Below are 24942 nucleotides of genomic sequence, written 5' to 3' on the forward strand. Positions count from 1 at the left end.
CTCTCTAGTTCACCAGCTATTACTTACCAAGGGGAATGATAGCTTCATATGAGATTCCTAAAACTAGGAACATAAATGTTTTTCTTTCCTGATTCAATTCTCTGTACTAATGCATGTATATGAAGTAAGCACTTTTGGAGAAAAGTGACAATTCCGTGAAATTTGAGAATAATGGACTTTACCTCCCTGGGATTTATTCTTCCCATTTGCAATCAGGGTTATGAAATGTATTTTACGATTTCTGTCAGTTTAAAAAAAAATATCATACACACAAAAATGAAATGAAGCCAGAACAGAGTATGAAAAATATAATCCAAGATTTTTGACAGGACACATACTTCTATTTGGAATCCTTTCTGAATCCTTCCCATTTTCTCTACATACTTTCTGCCTGAAGTGCTCAACATACTTTTTATATTTCAATATATTTTTTAAGTAACAAGTGTCATTGGGAATACAAACAAAACTGCTGTATGTTTAAATTGGATTTACAATTGTTTTAACAAATTAGTAGTGCATTTGCTTGATTCTTCTAAACATGAGTTTAGTTGGGGATTGCTCCTGCTTTGAGCAGAGGGTTGGACTAGATAACCTTCTGAGGTCCCTGCCAACCCTGATATTCTATGAGAAGAGCATCTTAGGAATCACTGGCAGTTCTAGTGATTGCAAGTGTGGAACTGATTCATTTGTAAAGATACTGTACATCTGTAGTGATTCAATAGTTATGTGTTTTACCTAGGAATATCTTTAAAATCTAAAAACAGCTTAGATCTCCCCCTTGTGGAGTCATTTACTTTGCAAATGAGTGTAAAGTAGGTGGAAAATGCAATTTTATACACAGATTGACTTCACATAGTGCAAGACAGTGGAGGAAAATCAGGCTCACTATGTGAAATTTAATAACTATTTGTCGGTTGTATGAGTCCAATCTTGTACGACTGAGGACAATGATAGCTTTGCCAGTGACTTCAATGATCACGAAAATCAATCCCTATGTAATCTTTGGAGTAAGGGTCCTGGCTCTTCTGAGCCCAGCATTGTGAGAGTGCTACTGGAACATAAACAAACACAATAATGAAATAATAATAATAATAATTAATAACAATAATATTTGAAATCTACCCTCGCATAGAATCAGAGATGTTTTATTTTTCTGTTCAAACTACGCTCAGTGCAAGCTATTGTTCCAGGGCGTGGGGCAGCTGCGTAGGAAACTGGGATGGTTTCACAGTGTTAGTGTAAAAGAAAAGTTATGTTTGCACTGTGCATGCCAAGAAGACGATCAGGAATTCATCAAAATTAACATGAATGTTCAGAGCTGCACGGAAGAAAACGGGGGCTGGAAGGTGGCTTGGTTTAGTTATTGCAGCCAGGCAGTTCTGCAGCCAGAGTAGATGGGATTCCCGTTACAGCTGGAATGGACTCTCAGTTCAATGAATTGAATTTCAAGGTTGCCCCACCCTTCCCCACCACCGGCTCTGTCTCACCTCTCCTGCCTTGACAGCGGGGAGCCTGTGCTATATGAGGACAACACTGACCGACATATAGAAGTGGCCCCAGTCCTTTCCGCTCCTTGGGACCGTCTTCCCCGAAGGGTGACGGTCAGTGCTAGGACCCAGCAGAAACCTTCACACCCAGCCTGGGCGGCTGCAGAGACACCTCCCCGCAACTCCCCGAGAAGCTGGAGAAGCCCCCGCTGGAGGGAGCCGGAGAGCCCCCGCCCCCGCCTGCAGGGCGCCGCGGGAGTCCCGCTGGCTGAGGCGCCCTGGGAGCTGCTCCAGCCACCTCGCGGGAAGCAGCTGGTGCTGGAAGATGGCGAGCCGCAGCCTCCTGCCGCTTCTCCTCGGCACCCTGGGGGCTCTGTGCTGTAAGTGGCGCGTCTCTTCCCCCTCCGCTGCAGCCGGGCCCTGCTGGAGGGCAGGGCGCAGCCCCAGCCCCGCTGCTCGCGGCGTCCTTTGTTCGCCCGGCTGCCGGGGCTCGCTGGCCCCGCACAGCCCCGGGGCGGCAGTGTCTCCGGGGAGCCAGCCAAGGGGCGGGGGTTGATCCCCTGGCTGTGCTGGGAGTCGGGACCCTGGTAGTGGCCCTGCCTCACTGCCAGGGGGAAGCAGGGACGGCCCGATCCCTCTGCGGGCTGGAGCGGGCCCAGAAGCGGGCTGCATCCCGTGCAAAGGGATGCGGGATTTGGAAAGGATGGAGCGGGGCTTATCGCTTGTGGTGGCGGGATATCTTCTGCGCTAGTCCGTAATGCTGTTGGTCGGGCCAGTTTGGGGGGCGAGGAGCTGCCGACTCCTCCAGAAGGTGGCTGGGCTCCTTTCCTTCCAACCTGTTGCTTTAAGCTTCCCTTGAGAGCTCGGTGAAGACGACTTTGCATTGAGGGTGGGGGGACTCCTTGTTGAATGGAGAGGTGCATCGCCTTGGGGAGAGGAAGGCTTAACAGCAAATGGGATTTCACAGCCCCAAAGGAATCCTACCCTACTCCTGTCCAGCCCCCTGCGTTGAGGCAGGTCAAAGGAAACCTAGACCATCTCTGCCAAGTGTTTGTCCAGTGTGTTCTTAAAAGACCTCTAATGATAGGGCTTCCATAATCACCTGTAAAAGCCTATTCCCAAGTTTAACTACCTTTACTGTTTAAAAAAAACATTTTTTTCCCCTAATCTCTAACCTAAATCTCTGGTGCTGCAGATTAAACCTATTACTACTTGTACTACCTTTACATGGACAACAATTGATCACTGTCCTCTTTATAAGGGACCTTAACATATTTGAAGACTATTATCAGGCCCCTCCCAAGTCGTCTTTTCTCAAGACTAAACATACCACATTATTTTAATCTTTCCTCATATATCAGGTCTTCTAAACCTTTCATCATTTTTGTTGCTTTCAGGTGGACTTTTTCCAATTTGTCCACATTTTCCCTAAAGTTTGATGCCCAGAATTGAACACAATACTCCAGCTGAGGTCTCACCACTGAATAGAGTGAGACCATTATCTCCCATGTCTTATATGCACCTCAGAATGATATTAGCCTTCTCTGCAACTGTATCACATCCTTGACTCATTCTTTGTTTGTGGATCCACTATAGCCCTGGATTCTTTTCAAAACTACTACTGCTTAGCCAGTTATTCCCATTTTGTAGCTGTGCATTTAATTTTTTTCTTTCCAAAGTATAGTACTTTGTTCTTGTCTTCACTGAATTTCATTTTATTGACTTCAGACCAGTTCTCCAGTTTGTCATGGTTGTTTTTAATTCTAATTCTGGTCTCCAAAGTGCTTGCAATCCCTCCCAGTGTGGTATCATCTGCAAATTTTATAAGCATACTCTGTTATCTAAGTCATTAATGAAAATATTGAATAGTACTGAACCCCAGACAGACTCCTGTGAGACCCCACTAGATATGTCTTCCCAGTTTGACAGAGAACTCTTTGAGTACAATTTTTCATGCAGTTGTGGATCCACCTTATAATAATTTAATTTAGATCACATTTCCCTAGTTTGCTTATGACAATGTCATGTGGGACTATGTCAAAAGCCTTACTAAAGTCAAACTATATCACATCTACAGCTTCCCCCTCCACTAGGTAGTAATCCTGTCAAAGAAGGAAGTTAACTTGGGTGGTTGTTATTTACCTGGATTTGTCAAGAATAAACAAAAGCTCTTTGAGGCAAGGACTGCCTTTTCTGTGTTTGTACAGCACCTAGCACAATGTGGTCCTGGTCCATGACTGGGGCTCTTAGGCACTACTGCAATAATAATAATTAATAATACCAAACCCTTGCCTGTAAAACCAACCTGTTTGCCTGCATGTTTAGGGTCTCATACTGCACCCATCAATGTGGTAGATTAGGCCTGGTCTATATTACAAAGTTAGGTTGATGTAAATCAACTTGTTTGTGCATGTGTCTCTGTCTGATGTAAGTACCCTGTTATGGTGATGCAGTAAATGTCTGTTACTGTGGTCAATAATCCAATACAAATATAATCTTTTCCATTACTGGGTCAGATTCTGCAGTGCTTTACCTCATGTTCCTTCAAATAGTTCTTCATGGGTGGACCTTTGAACTCTTGTGGAGTGCTATTGACTTCAGTAGACCTTTGGATCAGGCCTCCAGTGCACAAAACTATTATTGTTTTCTTTGAGCTTAGGAGCAAAAGCCAAAATATGTATCCACCGTAGAAATAAAAACAAACAGCTTCAGTACAAATGGGGAGACTATGTACTGATTAAAAACATAGAACATATTGAAGCTATTGTATGTAGCCTGTTAAGTAGGCTTTTTTCAAAGAAATTTGTTGATTTGCCCCAGTAAGGCAGTTTTCAGGGTGTATTTTACAAAATAAAGAAGCGGTATTGGAGCTGAAATTTTTCCATGTCTGCAGAAAGTTTTCATTTATTATGTAAAACAAAGAAACCCAAACTTTCCCTTGCAGTTTCAGAAACTTGACACAGTTCTATTGACAGCATGGCTCAAAAGGTAACTCTCTTTTTTAAAGCAAAACAGAAAGGGATGTAAATCAGTGTGCCCTCAGGCAGGGCATTTTTTTTTCTGAACATAAACATGAGAAGGTGTAACACTGAAAAAGAAATCTTCAGATTAACAGTGGTTATGCAACAAATTATGCCAAACCTCTAATAAGAATGTATCATACATAGAACATATTTTACTGAATACCCTGTATTTTTGTATCATACATTTAATTTGTTTTGGTGTCTTCAACCTCTTCTCATTTTAGTGATTAGATCTGACATCTGTTTCTGAGGTTGTGTGTGGAAATAACATTTTGAACTGAAATGTGTATGTAGCAGAATCTCACTAATTCACAATGGTGACCTAGAGTGAGATAATCTAGCCCAGGCATGGGCAAACTTTTTGGCCTGAGGGCCACATCTGGGTATGGAAATTGTATGGCGGGCCATAAATGCTCACAAAATTGGAGATTGGGGTGTGGAAGGGGGTGAGGGCTCTGGCTGGGGGTTCGGGCTCTGGCTGGGGGTTCAGGCTCTGGGTTGGGGGTGCACATTCCAGGGTGGAGCCAGAAATGAGGGGTTCAGGGTATGGGTTGGGGCAGGGGTGTGGGGGAGGGGGGAGGGCTCCGACTGGGAGTGCAGGCTCTGGGGATGGGGCTGGGGATGAAGGGTTTGGGGTGCAGGAGGGTGCTCCGGGCTGGGACTGAGGGGTTCAGAGGGTGGGAAGAAGATCAGGGTTGGGGCAGGGGTTTGGGGCACAGGAGGAGGTCAGGGGGGCAGGCTTATCTCAAGCAGCTCCCAGAAGCAGTGGCATGTCCGCCCTCCAGCTCCTACGTGAGATGTGGTGTTGGCCAGGTGGCTCTATGCACTGCCCTGTCCACAGGCCCCTCCCTTGGAGCTCCCATTGGCCATGGTTCCCAGCCAATGGGAGCTGCAGAGCCAGCGCTTGGGGTAGGGGCAGCATGCGAAGCCCTGTGGCTGCCCCTACGTGTAGGAGCCAGAGGGGGGACATGCCCTTGCTTCCAGGAGCTGTGCTGAGCCACAACACATGTGGAGTGGGGCAAGCCTCTGACCCTGATCCCTGGCGGGAGCTCAAGGACCAAATTAAAAGGCCTGACAGTTTGTACTCTGATGGAGACCATGTGAGCTTCCTAAGCTGTGAGCTACCCATTGAGAATTTAAAAGGCCTGAAAGAATCATTGAATGAGAATGAGCTGTGTTCATGGGGCAGTTATAAGGTCCAGGGGAATAAGTGCATTAATCTAGATGTGTAGTGGTAGTGATCGTGGAAAGATACCAATCAGGGCTTTAAATTCAGCTGGCGCTGTGTGAAGCAGAGCTCTAGTAAATATTTTTAAACCCGTGGGTCTAAAGCCCTGAGCCTTGGTGTGCCCCACGGGGCTGAAGCCCAGAACCCTGGATGGGGGTGAGACGCTATGGGAAATACTGTATGAGAATTTAAGCCTTCGTACCAATGAATCTAAAAGTTTATCAGACCTTTTATAACGTTTCCAAAGTCCGATCAGTCTGATATTTTTTCCTCATGCTGGTGTAAATCAGGATTAACTGTATTGAAGTGAATGGAATTTTATTGGTGAAAACTAGTGAAACTGATAGGAAAATCAGGCCCTATATCTCCCTATGAGGACTTTACAGAGGCAGTATAGTGTCTTTGGCAAATGTTACAATGCATCATTCTGACCCTCCTAATTCAATTCTGAGTACGTTCAAAACACATATTCCCAGTTCTTGGAAAGCTCTAGTGCAGGGGTCTCAAACTCAGTTTACCTTAGGGCCAGCGCCAGTCCTCAAATCCTCCCAGCGGGCCAATAATGTCACTGAAGATAGTGTTCAGAAAAGAAAAAGTTTATATTGTATTTTTTATTTCAGATTTCTTAGAAATAATAAAACTGTCATAAAACTTTATACAATTCTTCGCCTGCCAGAGAGTTTTTAGTGTTTGCCAGACACCTGGCAACTCTTCAGTTTTGTCAGTTTGTTGATGTTTGGCCTCAGTGACTAAGCAGTTGAAACCTTAAGGATTGCAGCAAAGCGTGCATCAGATAGTTGTGTCCGGTATTTTGACTGACTTTTTCCCCCAATGAATATAAATGATGCTGCCTCCATGGCTGACTCTGCCCAGCAACTAATGACGCTGCCTCCATGGCTGACTCTGCCTGGCGACTAGTGATGGTATCTCTGTCCCTCTCCCCCAGCCAATGGAAGCTGTGGGGAGTGGTGCCTGCAGCAGACATTGCAGGCAGCATGGCTGCATGCATCTCTCCTCTGCGGGCTGCAGTGGGGAGGTTCTTGGGCCACAGATGGCCCGCGGGCTGGGACTTTGAGACCCCTGTCCTAGTGCAAAGGACCATTTTCAAGAATCTTTGAATGAGCCAAATATGGAGTTTCTGGGCCAAAACATCCTGGAGATAAAATATGACACACAAGCATAAGAATTTATGAAAGATGATTTACACCTAGTTTCCAATATCCATATCTCAAACAAATTGTTTCATTCACATAAAATTTTCCAAGAAATATCTCATAGGGTCACACATGCAAAACTTTGAATTACAGCAATGGCATAGTACAGGGAACAGCAACATTCGGCATGCGACCTGCCAGGGTAAGCCCCCTGGTGGGCCGGGCCGGTTTGTTTACCTGCCGCGTCCGCAGGTTCAGCCGATCGTGGCTCCCACTGGCCGCGGTTTGCCGCTCCAGGCCAATTGGGGCTGCGGGAAGCGGCACGGGCTGAGGGATGTGCTGGCTGCAGCTTCCCGCAGCCCCCATTGGCCTGCAGCGGCGAACCGTGGCCAGTGGGAGCCACGATTGGCTCAACCTGCGGACGCGGCAGATAAACAAACTGGCCCGGCCCACCAGGGGGCTTACCCTGGTGACCCGCATGCCAAAGGTTGCCAATCCCTGGCATAGTATTTACCATAGGTGGTTTTACCTGGTAAAATCATAGTTTTTTATCAACCTGTGAAAAAAATTAGTTAGTCCCAGTGTAAGGCATTCTCTATTTTTAATTTTTTTTTTAATGTACACCATATTACAGGGCTTTGGAGTGGAGCCCGGAGTTGGAGCACGGACCAGTAGGTTTTTGCCCGGTGCCGGAGCGGAGCAATTCAAAAATTTGATTTTGATCTTGTCAAGTGAAATTAGCCAACCTAATGCACATCTATATGTAACCAAATTGTTAACATCTTGTTCCAACTCACTTCTGACACTTTGCATCTTTTTCCCATTGTCTGTCAGGTAACTCTTAACAACACTACTTTATGGGTCATTTGCTAATGCCTTGACTTCCCCTGACACTGTAACACAGTACTTTCCAGTCTTATTGCTTCCAGTGTCAACCGCCGATACATAAACCTGTTTTCTCTAACTGCACACAGTTCATTGGAGTAATGTGCACAGCCACCTTGTGTTAATGTAACTGCTTTTCTGTGTAATCTGTTGCATGCTTCTATCCTCAAGCTATCAGTAACTGCATCTAACAGTTCACCAGCTATCTGCTTTTGATTGGGTGCTTTGTAATCTGGCCTTAGGCAACTAATCAGCAGCCCTCAAAGTGGATTTTCCAACTGCAAGATGACTTCCCACTGTCTGGTAGCAACTTGGAGTTGCAAGTTTCCACAGTGCGATCACGACTCGTGCCTCCACCGTCAGTGCGGCTCTCATGCTGGTGTTCCTGCGCTGGATGGCTGGGGTGAGCTCAGCACACAGATTCAGGAATGTGGCCTTGCGCATTCAAAAGTTCTGCAGCCACTGCTTGTCATCCCATACCTGCATTACGATGTGATCCCCTCAGTCAGTGCTTGCTTCTCAGACCCAGAAGCCGCACTCCACTGTTCGCAGCTGCTCCATGAATGCCACCGACAATCTTGAATTGCGTTCCACAGCAATCTGACCTCCAGGAGATCATCTTGTTCCCTGCTGCTCTTCTTGTGGCTCTGCAAATACCAGAGGTCTATGCGTCCCATGTTTGAAACGCACGTGACAGTAGGGCAGAGCTGTACAAACTCCATGCTTCTGTCAGAGTCCCATGCAGGTTTATGGGATTTTCAAATTAGTCATGGATAGAGATAGCATTATGGGGTGGAGAAAGTTGCATGATAGGAACTTGACGCCTCAGTCCCAGGGTTGACTCCTGTGTGACTCTTTGGCCCCACTGTGCATTGTCATAACTTACCAAAAGACAGTGTATGGGACTGTGGTGAGTTCCACATTGGGATACCTACCCATGGTGCACCATATTGGGCATCGAAACAAGCTCTCTTGGTTCCTTGCATCGGTGCTCTGCGTAATCACCAAGTATGCAAGCGCAAAAGCGGTATACTAAATGTGGCAGCTTCATGCTGACATAACTTATGCTACAAACTTTTGCCAACACAGATATGCCCTCATTCTCTTTCCTGTGCAGGTTTTGACATCCTACTAAGGATCTGGCACATATATTCTGTGACCTGGCTTGGATGATGCAATTTATGAATGTAGCAAAGTTGAGAGACACCAGCGTGGCGCCTCCTGCTGGTCATCTTAGGCATTAGCTCTTTTCCAGCATATGGAGCGCCCTCTTCTGGCCGGTGTCTTGCCTGCCGCTGGCCCCATGTCCCTCCTGGACCCCAGTGCCCTTTACCTCAGGATTCTGCCCCAGCAGTACCCTCACGCTCTGGGTCTCCCCTCTCAGGGGAACCCCCAACCCTCTAAACCCACCTTGCATCAGTGGCTACTGCCAGTCATCATCTACCCCCCCTCACTGCAGTCTGTAATGGCCACTCATCATTGGTAAGGGGTTAGGACCTGCTGCCTTTACCTATTCCCAGGTTATATCTCTGCAGCCCCAGTACCTCTGTAGGCCGCCCCACTACAATGAGAAAAATATATGAGCAACTGAAACTCTTTTTATGTACAGGAACAATTCTATCAGGGTTTTTTTTCCCACAAAATTTTAAGAATGTTTTGAATAAACCAGTGGTTCTCAAAGCCGGTCCGCTGCTTGTTCAGGGAAATCTCCAATGGGGGCTGCGGGAAGCGGCGCAGGCCGAGAGATGTGCTGGCCGCCCTTCCCGCAGCCCCCATTGGCCTGGAGCGATGAACCGCAGCCAGTGGGAGCCGCGATCGGCCGAATCTGTGGATGTGGCAGGTAAACAAACCGGCCCGGCCCGCCGGGACCTTTCCCTGAACAAGCAGTGGACCGGCTTTGAGAACCACTGGAATAAACTACTGTGTTTTTTCTTGAGCAGGATGATACAAAGGGTTTCCTAGAAGCAAAGCTCACCTTTTTATGGCAGGGAAATAAGTTTGAAAATCATTAGTATTTTATTTTGAACTCATTCCTCCTAGAAATGTTGGAAGTTTAGTGTGTAAGAATAAATGTCTTCCCTCTTTCTTCATTTTAGTTTTTGATTTAGTAATTATTCCCCAACAAGAAACATTTGTTGATTTCACACATATCCAGTAGAAGACTTATTATAACTGCTTTCATTCACATCCTTTTAGTTTGGATGCATTGGCCAACATGAAACAGTAGTAGAAATTCTAGTTTGTATTTTCATTATGTATTACAGTCCTGTCACCTTAATTTCATGTCCTGAAAGGGATATCTTGCCTGGCAGGAGGAATTCTGTTGAATAATGTTGCATTCCTGTTTACAACCACTGACCAAAGCATGTTCTTCCTTCTGACAGGTAGAATTTTAAAGCTATAAGAGTTATAATGAGTGAAATAGTTTTGTAAAATGAGACTGGCCAGGTTACCCTGTTCTGGGTGGCAAAACCTACAAGAGAAATCTCTGTGAGGATCCCTCAGTTTTGCTGGAGGAGCATAGTTTCCTTTCTCTTCTCTGTGCCTTGCAGTATAGACTGCAAGACCATGCCCCACACCTCCATCCCCAGAAACCTCCACTGAACCCCAGGGATCTGAGAGTATCCTGGCGCATCGTCTGGAAGTCAGGGCCACCTGCATAGAGGTCTGCTCAAATTCTGTGCCCCCACCATGACCTGTCCTGCTCCCTAGCCCAAGAGAATCCCTGCTCTGGAAGGGGGTTCAGCAGAAAAGGTAACACCGCTCCTAACTATGTTATCTCAGTAAGCTATCACCTGTACAGAAGAGGGATGATGTGCGTGTCCTACTGGTCTCAGTCCAACAGCTGCCTTCCTCCTGCTCAGACCTTTGGCCCTATAGAGGTGGCTGACCCCATTGCCTACTGTGCATAGATCTGGAGATGGTAGAACCATGCATAGAGGGAACCCTCTGCATGCAAATCGCTGGAGTACAGTTTCACCTCCAGCCCCCTTGTTTCTGAGGCATAGGCACAAGGGGACAGAATTAAGGCTGAATGTTCAACCTTCACTTTTGCAGTTTCCTTACCCAAGGAGCTTGTTTGTCCCTCCTGTTTTAATGTTGCAATAACACATGCTTTTTGTTGGTGCAAGGAGTATGTATTATGTTAATTCCGGATGTTTTCTTCCAGACTCTTTATCTTTCTTATGTCAAATCTACTAAAGAATATTTTTTAAAAATCTTTTAAAAATATACAGTATGTTTTATATATGGCTTCCTCTGTGGATCCTACTGAGAATTAGCTTCTTGGTATGCCCCAGTTCAGTGAGACAGGACCCTCTGCAGTGTGTGAGATATTCTAGTTATAGAAACCATACACAATCCCCTTTTAGAACTAATTTTAAAATTGCCTTTCATTTCATAGGACTATATTTTATGTCTAGGATCAGATATATCCATATAACCTTGTATGCTATCATGCTTCCTGTTGACAAATACACTCTCTTCAGTGGTAATGTAGATTGAATTTTCCTTGTGAGAGATGAATTTTGAGACCAGTTCTTTAGCCCTGAGCTAGGCTGTCTATTTAATGTGGCTGACTGACCTGCAGAAAGACGTAGTATGATGGAATTTCAGGGCATATTATATAAAATAAGTAAATCCCAACCCTAATCTAATAACCTTTCATCTCTCTTTCAAACCAGAATATCCACTAAAGAATAGCCTGTCCATCCACTTTCAGCAGATCCTGTCTCTCAAATCAGTGAGCCATTTTAGAAACCTTTTTTAACATGAAGGGGGGAGGCTTTATTTGGCCTCGTTCCCTAACAAACAGATAAGTCCTGTTTAACATGCTTATCTAAAGGAAAACAAAAATACATTCAGAATGGCAACTGTTCACACAGTCCATGAAGCTGTTTTTTGCTGCCAGCAATTGACACATCATTTATGTCTGTTATGGGAGACCATCTGTATATGCCAAGGCTGTATGGAATGCTTAGTGAAGATCTATTCTGAAAAGTTACAATAGCAGAAATAGGATTTTCTTTAATGAGTAGATCTGCTACTCATCTAAGATCTGCTTAATATAGTGAAAGAATTAAGGTTTTTTTCCCTGCCTGACAATCTTGTGGAACAGACACAGATTTGGGAGAGAGAACTTATGCATCAACAAAATTAATAACGAAATTCCAGTGTCGTGTCTTCATGATAAATTGTGTTTAATTTTGTTAACTGATCAAATTTGATATGTAAATTGAAAGACAATAAATGTAGCTCTTTTTTTTTTTTTTTTTTTCAAATTCATTTTTCAGAGGGAATCTGAACTTTTAAGGTTTACTTCCTGATTCAGAGTTCTGCCTTTTGGAATTTCATTTCCATCCTATTTACCAAGTAACTTTTGGTTCTAGCAATGTAATTCTGCAAAAGAGGCTGTTTTGTCTCCCTACTGGTTAGCAATGCAGACCTCCTTATGTGGCAATGTTTATCACCGAAAGCTTGGTTCAGAAATCATGGACTTTATAATTAAGCCAGTTAAATAATTCACTTTGTCCGTCTTACTCTGTTGTACACCCGCTGGGTTTTATTTGAGACATTGTTTTATTTAACCCTAAGTCAGTTTACCAGTTAACTTTATGATCAGTGGTCCAGTTCATTTGTTTTCAGTTTATACAATATACCTCTACCCCAATATAACGCTGTCCTCGGGAGCCAAAAAGTTTTACCGCATTATAGGTGAAACCGCGTTATATCGAACTTGCTTTGATCCGCCGGAGTGCGCAGTCCGGCTCCCCCGGAGCCCTGCTTTACCACGTTATATCCGAATTCGTGTTATGTCGGGTCACGTTATATCGAGTTGGGGTGTAGTTGCTTTGAGGGCAGAGAGGGAAGAAATAGCACTTCAAGACAATTCAAGGTAATATAGTAACCACAGTAGTTGCTGATCTATTAGTGAGGTTGTATGTTAAGTAGAACTTAAAAAAAAAAAGTGTGGGGGGTTTCATTTCTCCCCACTTGCATCAATTTGTTGACTAGCTCAAAGATTAAGAAACATAGGTCATCCTATATTCTGCTCTCTTGTCCATTCCATTTGTTTTTCTTTACCTGTTGTCTCTCCTCGTATACTTGATCCTCACGGTTTTTACCATCTGCCTTTTTATTCCATGTTTGTACAGTGCCTACCACAATAGGCCCCAATCCCTAACTGGGGCTTCTACCTGCTCCTTTGACACAAATTAAGAATAATAATAGCAGTGAGTCCTCTGAAACTGGCATGTGAAAAGGAATGTGGTTTTAACAAATGGATAGCACAAAAGAAATAAACATTAGGATCTGGACTAAAGTTAGCAATTGGAGGATTACCTCATGCTTAAGTTTAACCCTTGAACTACAAACACCCATATTGGATACTCCAGTTATACTAGAACACATACTTTTCTGAGACTTGCACTGTGGATACTGGGCCAGGGAAAAAAGATCCGACAGCTTTGGAACTGCAAGCTAGACAAAAAATATCCTGCCATGTCAGATTTTTTACTGTCTTAAAACTCTTATTTATTTTAACTTAAATTTAGTGCCAGGCTAGCAGTGCTCTATAAAATTGCCCATAACACATGATTTAAATTAAAACTACCTGAACTGTAGTGGGATCAGCAGTATGGTTAAACCCAAGCCTTCAAAAATCATAAAGTTGGCAGAAAAGCATGAGATTTTTAAACAATAATAAATATACTGGGCTCTTTTTCTTTACCTTCTGACTTGTAAGCATTTAGGCTTCACTTGCTTCATGTTTTCAAGCATTTCTTTACAACTATGAGAGCTAAAAACTGAAAAAGAAAGTGAGAAAGAGAACTGAGATTTTCATGCCATCTCTTGCTTCCAAGAGCTAGGGCTTTAGGGAAAATGCCAAATATCATGAGTGTGCCAACAAAATTGTGAGGGTTGGCAACACCTCTGAAAGAGAACCTGAGCTCCGGGGAGGCAGAGTCAGGGGTACACAATGACATGAGGGCAAGCTCCTGTGTATAGCAGAGCTGCAGTTTTCCTCCCCAGTTTATACAAAAGGAAGACTAACAAGAGCCATAGTGATCCCAGAGAGAGTCAGAGAGTGTGAAATGTACAAAGCCCTTCTGTAGGCATTCTGATGGGCAGAAAGAGATGTTCTTTTGTAACTTATGTAATGTGATTCCTTAAAGCCCCTCTTGAGTGCCTTTTTAAAATACTACCACATTAAAAGGACATCAAGTTGAAATCCTCCTTCTCCTCCCTGGCTCTGTAGACTATGGAGCTCCTTGGCTGATCTCACAATTTGTTCCCTCCTCTTTCTGTCAAGTGCATACTTTTTCCATTGATGATAATTCACATTAAGAGCTACTAGGTCTTGCTCCATCTTATCACTCCACCTCCTCCTTGGTCGGCCACAAGGCTGGATACCATAAGGATGTCCTTCCAAGAAACACTTAACTGGGTCTGTCTTTTGTCATCCTAACTCCATGTCCTGCCCACTGAAGTTGTTGGGATTTCGCTACATTCACTACATTTACTTAATCTCCAGCAGTTCAAGTTACTGGCCCAAAACTTCATCTCAACACTTCAACTCAAAGGTATTTAGCTGTACACAGGTCTCTTATCCATACAAAACAAAAGGCCTTGTAAGCTTGGTCTTTCTCAGGTTTTTTTGGAGCTGAAAATTCTCAGCAGAGAAAAGTAAACAGGTATTTCTGCTCTGCAACCATGCCTTCGAATCTAGTCAAATTGAAAAGGGAAAAGAAGAGTTAAAAACAACGTTAAGAAGTATAAACCTGCTTCTCTCTCCTGCTGTCAGGTTTTGTGGTTTTACAGTCATTTCAGTTTAAGAGTAGCATATTTTAATTTATCTTAGTCCTATTCTAATCAATTTAAACTAAACCCAAATAAATCTCTCTTAAGATGAAATAAGTATGTCCACCCAGCCGTTTGCACAAATTTAACTAAATCCATTTTAAATGCCACCTTTAGGTAAACTGCACAACTTTGCATATTGAAAAGCCCTGACTGTTCAAGGGAAACAGTACTACACAAAGTGCTGTCAAATGTTCACAGAAGACAAACTAGGTAAAATAATATTAGGTGGTATGTTTAAAAATAGTAAGCAAATCATTTTCAGATAGAAGTGGGCAGCTTTATTTATTTATTTAAATTGACAGTGCCCCTTTTAACTTGTACATATCTGGTTGTCAGTACCTCGTTTAGGAACAAAGTGCTGTTAACCGCCATATTCAATACATGCTGCCCCTCCCCCCCCCCAGTTTCTTGCCATGTCATTGCTATGTAACATAGCTATTCAACTAAAGTCTATTACATGGGGCCCAAGCCTGCGAACACTCACCTGAGTAAAGTTCCTTGTGTGCATGAATATTTGCAGGATTGGGCCCTTTTTAGTAATATACAGTATGTTAGGTGAATTAGGCTCCAATCCAACAACTACTTACTCGAGTAACTTTACGCATGTGTATAGTCCCATTGAGTTTAACAGGACTGGTCATGTGCGCAAAGTGGAGCAAATGAGTAGGTAGTTGCAGCACTGGGACCTTAAGCATTTTGCCAGTACAGTACAATCTCATTCTCATTTTTCAGAATCCTCTTTGTTTACCGGGGTAGGCCATAGAACTGAAATGAGAGGGGCTTGCACTTCATTTGTAAGTGTGAGGTGGTCACAGTTTATATTAAGGTTCCATTTATAAATGATTTATAATGGTTAATAATTGATTGATAGATGTTATAATTGTTACAGACATAAGTAGTATGTGTCATAGATGGTGTTAGAGATGATTATAAGCCACTTATTGATCTGTTGGATTCTATGACAATCTATAACAATTAACAGTTTATTATAAATGGTTAATAGATGTTTTAATAACTATTTATAAATGATATCTTAATATAAAATGTGACCTATGAGGTACTCCAGAGACAGCACTTTTAAGTATCTGACTTCCTTGCAGTATAAAATGTGTACTCAAGAAGAGAGGGTTAACTCAAATCACAAATATGAATGGTAAAAGTAATCTTTTATAGAATGTTTTGATTATTTAAAAAGAGAGTTTATTCTCCCCACCCTTCCTAGTAGTCTGCCTGGCTCCAAATTTCTCCTCTTCAGTACCAATCTCTCCCCAGCTCCTGGGTTTGTCTTTCAGACTTCAAGAAAAAAAGTTCTCAGCATTTTTTTTGTCTTGTTAGGTTCCCCTGCTCAAACTAATCTGCTGTTTTGCTGCTGCTTTCTTAGTCTGAATGCCTGCTGGCAAGACCACAGAATTCAGTTCTGTGAAACTGCAGGCCAGTGAATGAGTCATGAATGTCAGTCCAGTTTTTGAGGTTTTCTCCCTCTGTATGTGCAAAAGTGAAGAGTTACAGCATAAAGTGATTCCTAAATGTCTTAAGAGCTGCAAAAGCTGTAAAGTGAAGATCGTGCTGTTAGTATTTGAACTTGACAAAAATAAGCATACAACCCAAACCAAAACGACTATAGTCTGTTGATTCCTGTTTCCCATGATATTGTTCTATGTAGAGTTCCTGTAATGTATACTGATCTGAATTACATGTTATTTCACTTGTGTGTGTCTAAGGCCTGATCTACACTAAAAAGTTAGGTCGAAGGAAGCTGCCTTAAGTCGACCTGTTAATGTATGTGTCTACACTACCGGGTCCTTTACGCTGACCAAAGTTGGTGTAAAATGTCGACTTCTGTAATCCATCTCTGTGAGAGGCATAGCGCTTAATTAGATTTTCATAGTGCAAATGCAGCGTTGTGTAATTCGACTTAATTAGCCTCCAGGTGGTGTCCCACAATGCTCATCTGTGACCGCTCTGGAGATCCTTCTCAACTCTGCTGCACTGCAGCCAGGTACACAGGAAACTGCCCCTCCCATGCTAAAGCCACAGGAATTTTTGATTTCCCATTTCCTGTTTGATCAGCATTGGGAGTGTGCCAGCTTGAGCTAAGCTGAACATGGAGACTACATGCCCCAAACGCACTCCAGCCTGGTCTGCACAGGAGGTGGTGGATCTCATCACTGTTGGTGGAGCGTCTGTGCAGGCAGAGCTCCAATACAGCAGAAGAAACACTGACATCTATGCAAAGATTGCTTGTGGAATGGGGGAGAAGGGCTACACGAGGGACACACAGCAGTTCCATGTGAAAATATAAGAACTTTGCCAAGTGTATCAGAAGGCAAGGGAGGCGAACAGTCGTTCTGGTGCTAAACCTCACACATGCCGGTTCTACAACGAGCTGCATGCAATTCTCGGGGTTGACCCTACCAGCACCCCCACAAGCAATGTGGGCACCTCACAGGTGTGTGAGTCTAGGGATAACAAGGAGGATGATATGGTGGATGAAGAAGAGAAAGAGAAGGAGAATGGGAGACAGGTGAGCGATGGATCCATTCTCCCCATGAGCCAGGAAATATTTTTAATCCTGAAGCCCTGTGGGTCACAGGACATCACGGTGGCTGACCATGATGCCAGGGAAGGCACCTCTGGTGAGTATACAGTTACAATCAAAGTCCAGTTAAACTTTAGTGGGCGCGCACATTTGGTGGTATTGCATGTTTACTGTGAAGAAAAAGCAAGGTGCTGTGGTTCTCTGCTTACAAGAGGCCACTCCAGCTACGCAGAGGGTGGCCCCCAGAAAAGACTGCTTATGTGGACTGGGATAGCCCAGGAATCCTCCATGGGTATCTCTAGGAAACTTACATGGAGGTACTCTGCAATTCTTTGCGGAAGGTTTCTGGGAAGGGCAGTCTCATTTCTTCCACCATGGTAGGACGCTTTCCCATGCAACTCCTGAATTAATTCTGCTGGCATCATTGCGGTACATAGCAGAGCAGCATAATGACCAGGTCTATACCCAGACGCTTGCAGCATCTCCTTCCTTTCCGCCTCTGTTACCCTCAGGAGACTGATATCACATAGGGTTTCCCAGGGGATGCGCGGGAAGTTCTCATTAAAAGTGCTCTTACAAGGGAAAAAAAAGAGCATGTAGACCACCCACCCCCACCCCATATTCTGGATCGCCAAACCACACAGCCACTAATATGCCTTTACTGTTCTAGGCTTTGGTTGGCAAGTAGTTTAAAGTGGCTGATAGAGGACTGGGGCCCCACATGAGAGATTCTGCGATTTGGGAGTGAAAACGTTTCTCCCCCCCCCCTCCCCCCGCTGCCCTGTTTGTAAACAGCTTCCTGTGGTGCTAGGGGAAGGGCCATTGTTCAACTATCTACCTCTGCTCCTGACATGAGCCTGCCACATAAACTTCATTAAAAATGCAATGACCCGGGGTCAGAGGGGGTCCTAGTCACCATGGCTGGAGCAGCAAAACGGCACAGTGAACGGTTATGGATTCTGATTGTTATGGCTTGCACCTAGTGTAATAAAGGTGGGTTTTTTTATGAAAATTGCCTTACTATGGAAACATTTTTTTTTCATGTACAATGGCTCCTTTATTTTTTCCCATGACTGACAGCTGGAAATCTGTCCTTTGGCATGTCATCAACACCTGAAAGCAGACTTTCGCTGATTAGAAGGAGGAGAAAGAGAATGCGGGAGGACATGTTCACCGAGATAATGAACGCCTCCGAGACAGCTGACACAGAGCTGAGCATGGAGGATTTCACTGTCCAAGAAGTTAGATATGGACATGGAGAGCAGGAAAGCTTCCAATGAGCAAGAGCGTGTGGCGCAGGATGAGATGCTTTGGATTATGAGGGACCAAACAGACATGTTGAGGCGTCTAGTTAAACTGCAGGAACAGAAGCAGGAGGGTAGAGTCCCTCTGCAGATGCAGGTGGACAGCCAGCCAGCATCACCTGGTGCAGAATCGTCGTCCTCCAAGCGTTCTCTGAGGTATGGGTGAAAAGTCCATTATCCCTTTCACTTAATTCATGGGGGGAGGGTACAAGGAACAGAAGGCGCCCATTCACAGACCTTTGATGGTCTGGAATGCGGTATTGTGTTACACAGCTGAAAATGTTTCCCCCATTCCAACTTTACAACCCTTTTCCCCCTAGGTTATTTTTTTCTGTTCTCCCTCTTTTTACTTATGTTTGTTAAATAAAGTGAATGGATTTGAGAAATAAATGTTCTTTATTGAGTAGAAGCAGTGGGCTTGGGTGCAGGGTGGCTTTACAGGGACAGTGATACAAGGCAGGTGAAGGTTTGGGAAAGCACAATGCAGATAAGCACATTACTGTGACTCATTATTGCCCTGGTATCTGACTGCTCAAAAATGGCTGCCATGTGATCTGTGTCAACTGCCCACCCTACGGAAAATTTCCCCCCTTTTTTTTCCACAGATACTATGTTGCACACAGCAGGCAGCTATAACCATGGGGTTGTTCTCTTCACTAAGGTCCAACCTTGTAAGTAAACTTCTTCAGCGCTCTTTCAAATGACCAAAAAAACATTCAAACACCATTCTGCACTTGCTGAGTCTATAGTTGAACCATTCCTTCTTGCTGTTCAGACGGCCAGTTTGTATGGCTTCATGAGCCATGGGAGCAAGGGGTAGGTTGTGTCCCCCAGGATGACTATAGGCATCTCAACGTCATCAATGTTCATATTGTGGTCTGGGAAGTAAGTCCCGGATTGCAGCTTTTTGAACACACCCGAGTTCCTAAAGATGTGCGCGGCATGAACCTTTCCCGACCATCCTACGTTGATGTCAGTGAAATGCCCCCTGTGATCCACCAGTGCTTGCAACACAATTGAGAAGTATTCCTTTCGCTTTACGTACTCTTTGGCAAGGTGGTCTGGTGCCACGAAACCCCATTGCGGCAAAACCATCCACTATGTCCTGCATATTTCCCAGATTCATTACCCTTCGTAGCAGAAGTTGATTAATGGCCCTGAATGTTTGGAGCACAGCAGCTCCCATGGTTGATTTACCTACTCCAAATTGATTCCCCACCGACCAGTAACTGTCTGGCGTTGCAAGCTCCCAAATAGCGATCGCCACTTCCTTCCCCACTGTCAGAACAGCTCTGATTTTTGTGTTGCTGAACTGCAGGGCCAGGGAAAGCTCTGCACAAAGTTCCTGGAAGGTGGCCTTCCACATTCGAAAGTTTTGCAGCCACTGCTCGTCATCCCAAACCTGCAAAATGATGCAGACCCACCAGCCAGTGCTTGTTTCACGGGACCAGAAACGGTGCTCAAGAGAGTGCAGCTGCTCTGTAACTGCCAGCAACAACTGTGAATTTTTTGCAGTGGCTTGCAGCAGGGCTGCTTGCAGGATATTGCTATGTTCCGGCTCTGGAAATACTGCAGGAGACAGCATGAGGTGTTTGAGATGCTCACAGCAAGACTGCACAACTGAGCAGGCTCCATGCTTCTGGGTTATGGCATACATGCGGTGGTTTTAAGGTGCGAAAATCACTGGGTTGTTTGCTGTTGAGCACAGTGCACCATGAGATGCTGACGCAATATTCCCTTTCTCCTCGGCGACAATGTTTTGGTCCCAGGAGGCATTGCACAAACTTCCCATAACACATTGCGGCAAATTGCACTTTGGGGTAGCTACCCACGATGCACTGCTTTGTGCACCGATGCAGGCATTGCTAGTGAGGACTCACTCCATCGAGACTTGAGCATGGTGTAGCCACGCAGTTAATTCGGAGGCTCGAGGTTGAATTAGATAAAGTTGACTTAATTTTGTAGTGTAGACAAGCCAAAAATTTGGCTTTATAAAGCAACAATGGGAACATATTAAAGTAAATAACAATAGCTCAGGATATAGCTTCTAAACAAGCTTCCAGTTCCTCTTAATTTTAGTTGGCGAAACATCTGATCTGTTCTTGAACCTCTTCATCCTTGTCAAATTTGTTTGTGGTTTTGTAATGTGAACAAAATTGAAACCAATACGTCTTTAATGTAGCCCAGGGATCGGCAACCTTTGGCCCGCGGCCCACCAGGGTAAGCCCCATGGCAGGCCGGGCCGGTTTGTTTACCTGCCATGTCTGCAGGTTCGGCCGATTGCGGCACTCACTGGCTGAGGTTCGCCATTCCAGGCCAATGGGGATGGCGGGAAGCGGCAGCCAGCACATCCCTCGACCCGCGCCACTTCCAACAGCTCCCATTGGCCTGGAGCGGCGAACCGCAGCCAGTGGGAGCTGCGATCAGCCGAACCTGCGGACGCGGCAGGTAAACAAACCGTCTCGGCCTGCCAGGGTGCTTACCCTGGCAAGCTGCATGCCAAAGGTTTCCGATCCCTGATGAAGCCTAACCTTTATTTAATACTAAAGAGCCAGATTATCTGCTGGTGAAATCTAACACAGTTCCGTTGAAGTAAATGGAGCAGTTTACAACAGCAGAGAATTTAATCCAAGATTTTAATGCTAAAAAGCTAAAGTATATCATTAAACCCAATGCACCACCTGAACCTAGGTAGGATACAGTCTTCAAGTGCCTCTTTAGAGTGACATGTTCCAAGTACTAAATTATGGAAATGTCTGATTAAAAATTCCTGAATTTCCCAAAACACTGAACATGGCTTTAGCTGTGATTTCTATTGAAGACCTCCTGCTGTTGATATCTGTGAAAATCTGCCATTGATTTCAATGGGAGTACTATATGAAATGAAGTAAGGGTATGTCACAAAGTTAGTGGGAATTTAGTGAATAAAAGCCTTTTCGATGCTTTGAAAATTTACCCCACAGAGTCTGCCTTGATTTCTGTTGTTGTTGTTTGTTGTTTTGTTTTCAGAACTTTATCACTTAAACATAAACAATTTTACTCTAGATCAACGTTTTGTATAAAAGATGCCATCTCTGGAGCAATTTAAATATATATTTTTTCTTCATACAGCTTTAAAAAATAAAATCTGTGCAGTTGGTTAGTTCTGGTACTTGTGAACCTTGCTGATTGCCAGTGCTGCCGTGATTGATTCTCAATTGACGTTTAAATGGAAGGTCTGAGTATCTGGTATATACAGCAGCCATTGCCTAGTTAAAATTTGCTTGCACTGCACAGCTCTGTCTAGTCAGACACTTTTTTGGCATTCTAAGTCAGAACTTGCTCTTCAATGTGAGAATCTCCTAAAATAAGCCCATACAGATCTAATATGGGTAGGGAGGACCAAGTGGGGGAACAATTGCCATATAATGGGGGTGGTGTATTTTTTGTTTGTTAAATAGGCTGGAATAGCTATCAAGTGGTACAAAGCAGTACCCTAGTGCAGCAGTTCTCAAACTTCATTGCATTGTGACCTTCCTCTGACAACAAAAATTACTACACAATCCCAGGAGGGGGGACCGAAGACCGAGCCCCACTGCCCAGTGTGTGTGCGCACGGGGTGGGGGGAGGAGGCCAAAGCTGAAGCCCAAGAGCTTCTGTCCTGGGCCGGGAGCATGTAATCTTAGCACTGGGCAGTGGGTCTTCGGCTTCAGACTTGCTGGGGCCCAGTGGCGAACACCAGCCTTGGCGACCCCATTAAAATGTGGTTGCGACCCACAGTCTGAGAACCCCTGCCCTAGGGGTATTTCGCATATCTTTTCTCCTAGAACCTGAATGCCTTCCCTAGACTCTAAAGGCTTGATCCTATAATGAGATATGCATGGGTAGATTTCTGGGCTTGCAGAGAGCCCCACTGACTTCATGTATCTCATTTCAGAATTAGGACTACAATTTTTAAATGGTCTTTAAGACACCTGTAGAAACTACAGACTTCAGGAGTCTGTTGCATTTTAAAAATCTACAGCAGTTGAAGCAATAGCATTTGCAACTTTAGGCCTTCATTACACTTACAGGCTTTCTGACAACTTAGCTGCTGCTTTGTTGCTATGGAAACCAACTTTGTGCAGAACTTGGAGAATGCTGGAAAATAGGCTTTTTTCTTCTTCTCTCTCTTTGTGTGTGTGTGTGTGTGTGTGGCCGTTTAAACCATTGCCCCCCCATTTTCAGTGGGTTCCTATTTGTTACCATGGGAACAGGTTCCATGGCAGAGTTGTCAGAAGGCTTGTAAAATTGAGAGCTCTGTGAGTGTTTTGCCTAGCTACACCTTACAAGATGCAGACTACCCAAAAAATCCTTCATGTCTGCACCACATGTTAATTTTGAAAGGTTACACTATATAATTAAAACAGCTCTATGGAGAAAAAAGCTTTCATTTTTATGCTGAAAGAAATTGGAGTTCTAATATTTTTAAACTTTTTTTATTTTCAAATCTAATAATTATATATCATAAAATATAGTGTTCTTGAAATGACACACATACTTAATTCAAATAATCGTGCATTGTTTGGATGGCTAAAGTTGCTTGGTCTGTAGATTTGTAAGGTACCCAGGAACATATGTGATAACACTCCCTGAACTCAAGGGAACTACTTACATGAAGTGTGTGTGTGTGTATATGTGTGTGTGTATATATAATGTACACATATATAAATGAATGTACACACAATTGCCTGTGGGAGCGGCGATCGGCAGAACCTCCAGACGCGGGAGGTTAACAACCGGCCCAGTCCCCCAGAGGGCTTACGCTGCGGGCCAAAGATTGCTGATCCCTGGTTTAGCATATCTAATCTGGTACATAAATACCTTGCAATGCCATCTACAAAAGTGCAATGCGAATTCTCCCTTTCAGGTGACATTGTAAATAAGAAGTGGGCAGCATTATTTCCTGTAAATGTAAACAAACTTGTTTGTCTTAGCTATTGGCTGCACAAGAAGTAGGACTGAGTGGACTTGTAGGCGCTAAACTTTTACCTTGTTTTGTTTTTGAGTGCAATTATGTAACAAAAATCTACATTTGAAAGTTGCACTTTCACGATAAAGAGATTGCACTACAATACTTGTATGAGGTGAATGAAAAATACTGTTTCTTTTGTCATTTTTACAGTGCAAATATTTGTAATAAAAATATATAAAGTGAGCACTGTACACTTTGTATTCTGTGCTGTAATAGAAATCAATATATTTGAAAATATAGAAAAACATCCAAAATATTTAATACATTTCAATTGGTATTCTGTTTAAAAATGCAATTAAAACTGCGATTAATCATGATTAATTTTTTTAGTTAATCGTGTGTGTTAACTGCGATTAATCGATATACCTACTTTTCATTACACCTTCCATTATTCAGAGTAAAAAGCAGGGTGCAGGAGACAGAGCAATGGTGTTGGTAACAATGAAAGCCATGGCTGCACTCTTGAAGTGGAATAGTAGGACAGGAAATTGTCACTATTCTGAGAAATGCACTCTCTAGAGGATTAAGACACAGTATATGGACTGCGACATAGCAATGGCTGTACTGCTGATAGGATAGCTAGCATCCAGAGTAACTAACTTATATTTGTACATCTCAGCATCCACACTTCTACTGTGCAGTTTTTTTATTTTACCTTTCTACCTTCTTAGCACAGATTAAAAAATTGTCTTATTATTCTCTGCCAAAGACCTTGATTCTTATAATTACTGTTTCTGCCAAAAGAATAAAATAGAATGGCTGCATCCCCAGAAATATCTACATTCTAAGTAAGGCTGTCAAGCTATTAAAAAAATTAATTGCAATTAATCGTGCTATTAAACAATAATAGAATACCATTTATTTAAATATTTTTTTGTTTTCTACATTTTCAAATATATTGATTTCAATTACAACACAGAATAAAAAGTGTACAGTGCTCACTTTATATTTATTTTTGATTACAAGTATTTGCACTGTAAAAAACCAAATGAAATAGTATTTTTCAATTCAAATAATACAAGTACTGTAGTGCAATCTCTTTATCGTGAAAGTTGAATTTACACACGTAGAATGATTACAAAAAAACTGCACTCAAAAACAAAACAATGTAAAATTTTAGAGCCTGCAAGTCCACTCAGTCCTACTTCTTATTCAGCCAATAGCTAAGACAAGCAAGTTTGTTTACATTTTCAGGACATAATGCTGCTCTCTTCTTATTTACAATGTCACCTGAAAGTGAGAACGGGTGTTCACATGGCTCTGTTGTAGCCAGCGTTGCAAGATATTTACATTCCAGATGTGCTAAAAATTCTCATATCCCTTCATACTTCAACCATCATTCCAGAGGACATGTGTCCATGTTGATGACGGGTTCTGCTCGATAACAGTCCAAAGAGGTGCAGACCAATGCATGTTCATTTTCATCATCTGAGTCAGATACCACCAGCAGAAGGTTGATTTTCTTTTT

The 24942-nt window shown here is 43.5% G+C and overlaps 1 protein-coding gene across 3 annotated transcripts in view; it reads left to right on the plus strand.

Moving 5' to 3' along the window:
* Positions 1–1481: 1481 nt before the first annotated feature.
* JAM2 (junctional adhesion molecule 2) overlaps positions 1482–24942 on the plus strand; it is a 53703-nt gene continuing 30242 nt past the window's right edge. Inside the window, exon 1 of one of the 3 annotated variants that reach the window (XM_054047561.1) lies at positions 1482–1867. In XM_054047561.1, coding sequence (XP_053903536.1) covers positions 1813–1867 — 55 coding nt within the window. In that variant the 5' untranslated portion in view covers positions 1482–1812. Of the gene's footprint in view, positions 1868–7581; positions 8181–24942 lie in introns of those variants that run through there. The other 2 variants (XM_054047553.1, XM_054047569.1) reach the window with 2 other exon arrangements.

This window comes from Malaclemys terrapin, chromosome 1 (genome assembly GCF_027887155.1).
Source record: "Malaclemys terrapin pileata isolate rMalTer1 chromosome 1, rMalTer1.hap1, whole genome shotgun sequence".
Taxonomy (NCBI): domain Eukaryota; kingdom Metazoa; phylum Chordata; order Testudines; family Emydidae; genus Malaclemys; species Malaclemys terrapin.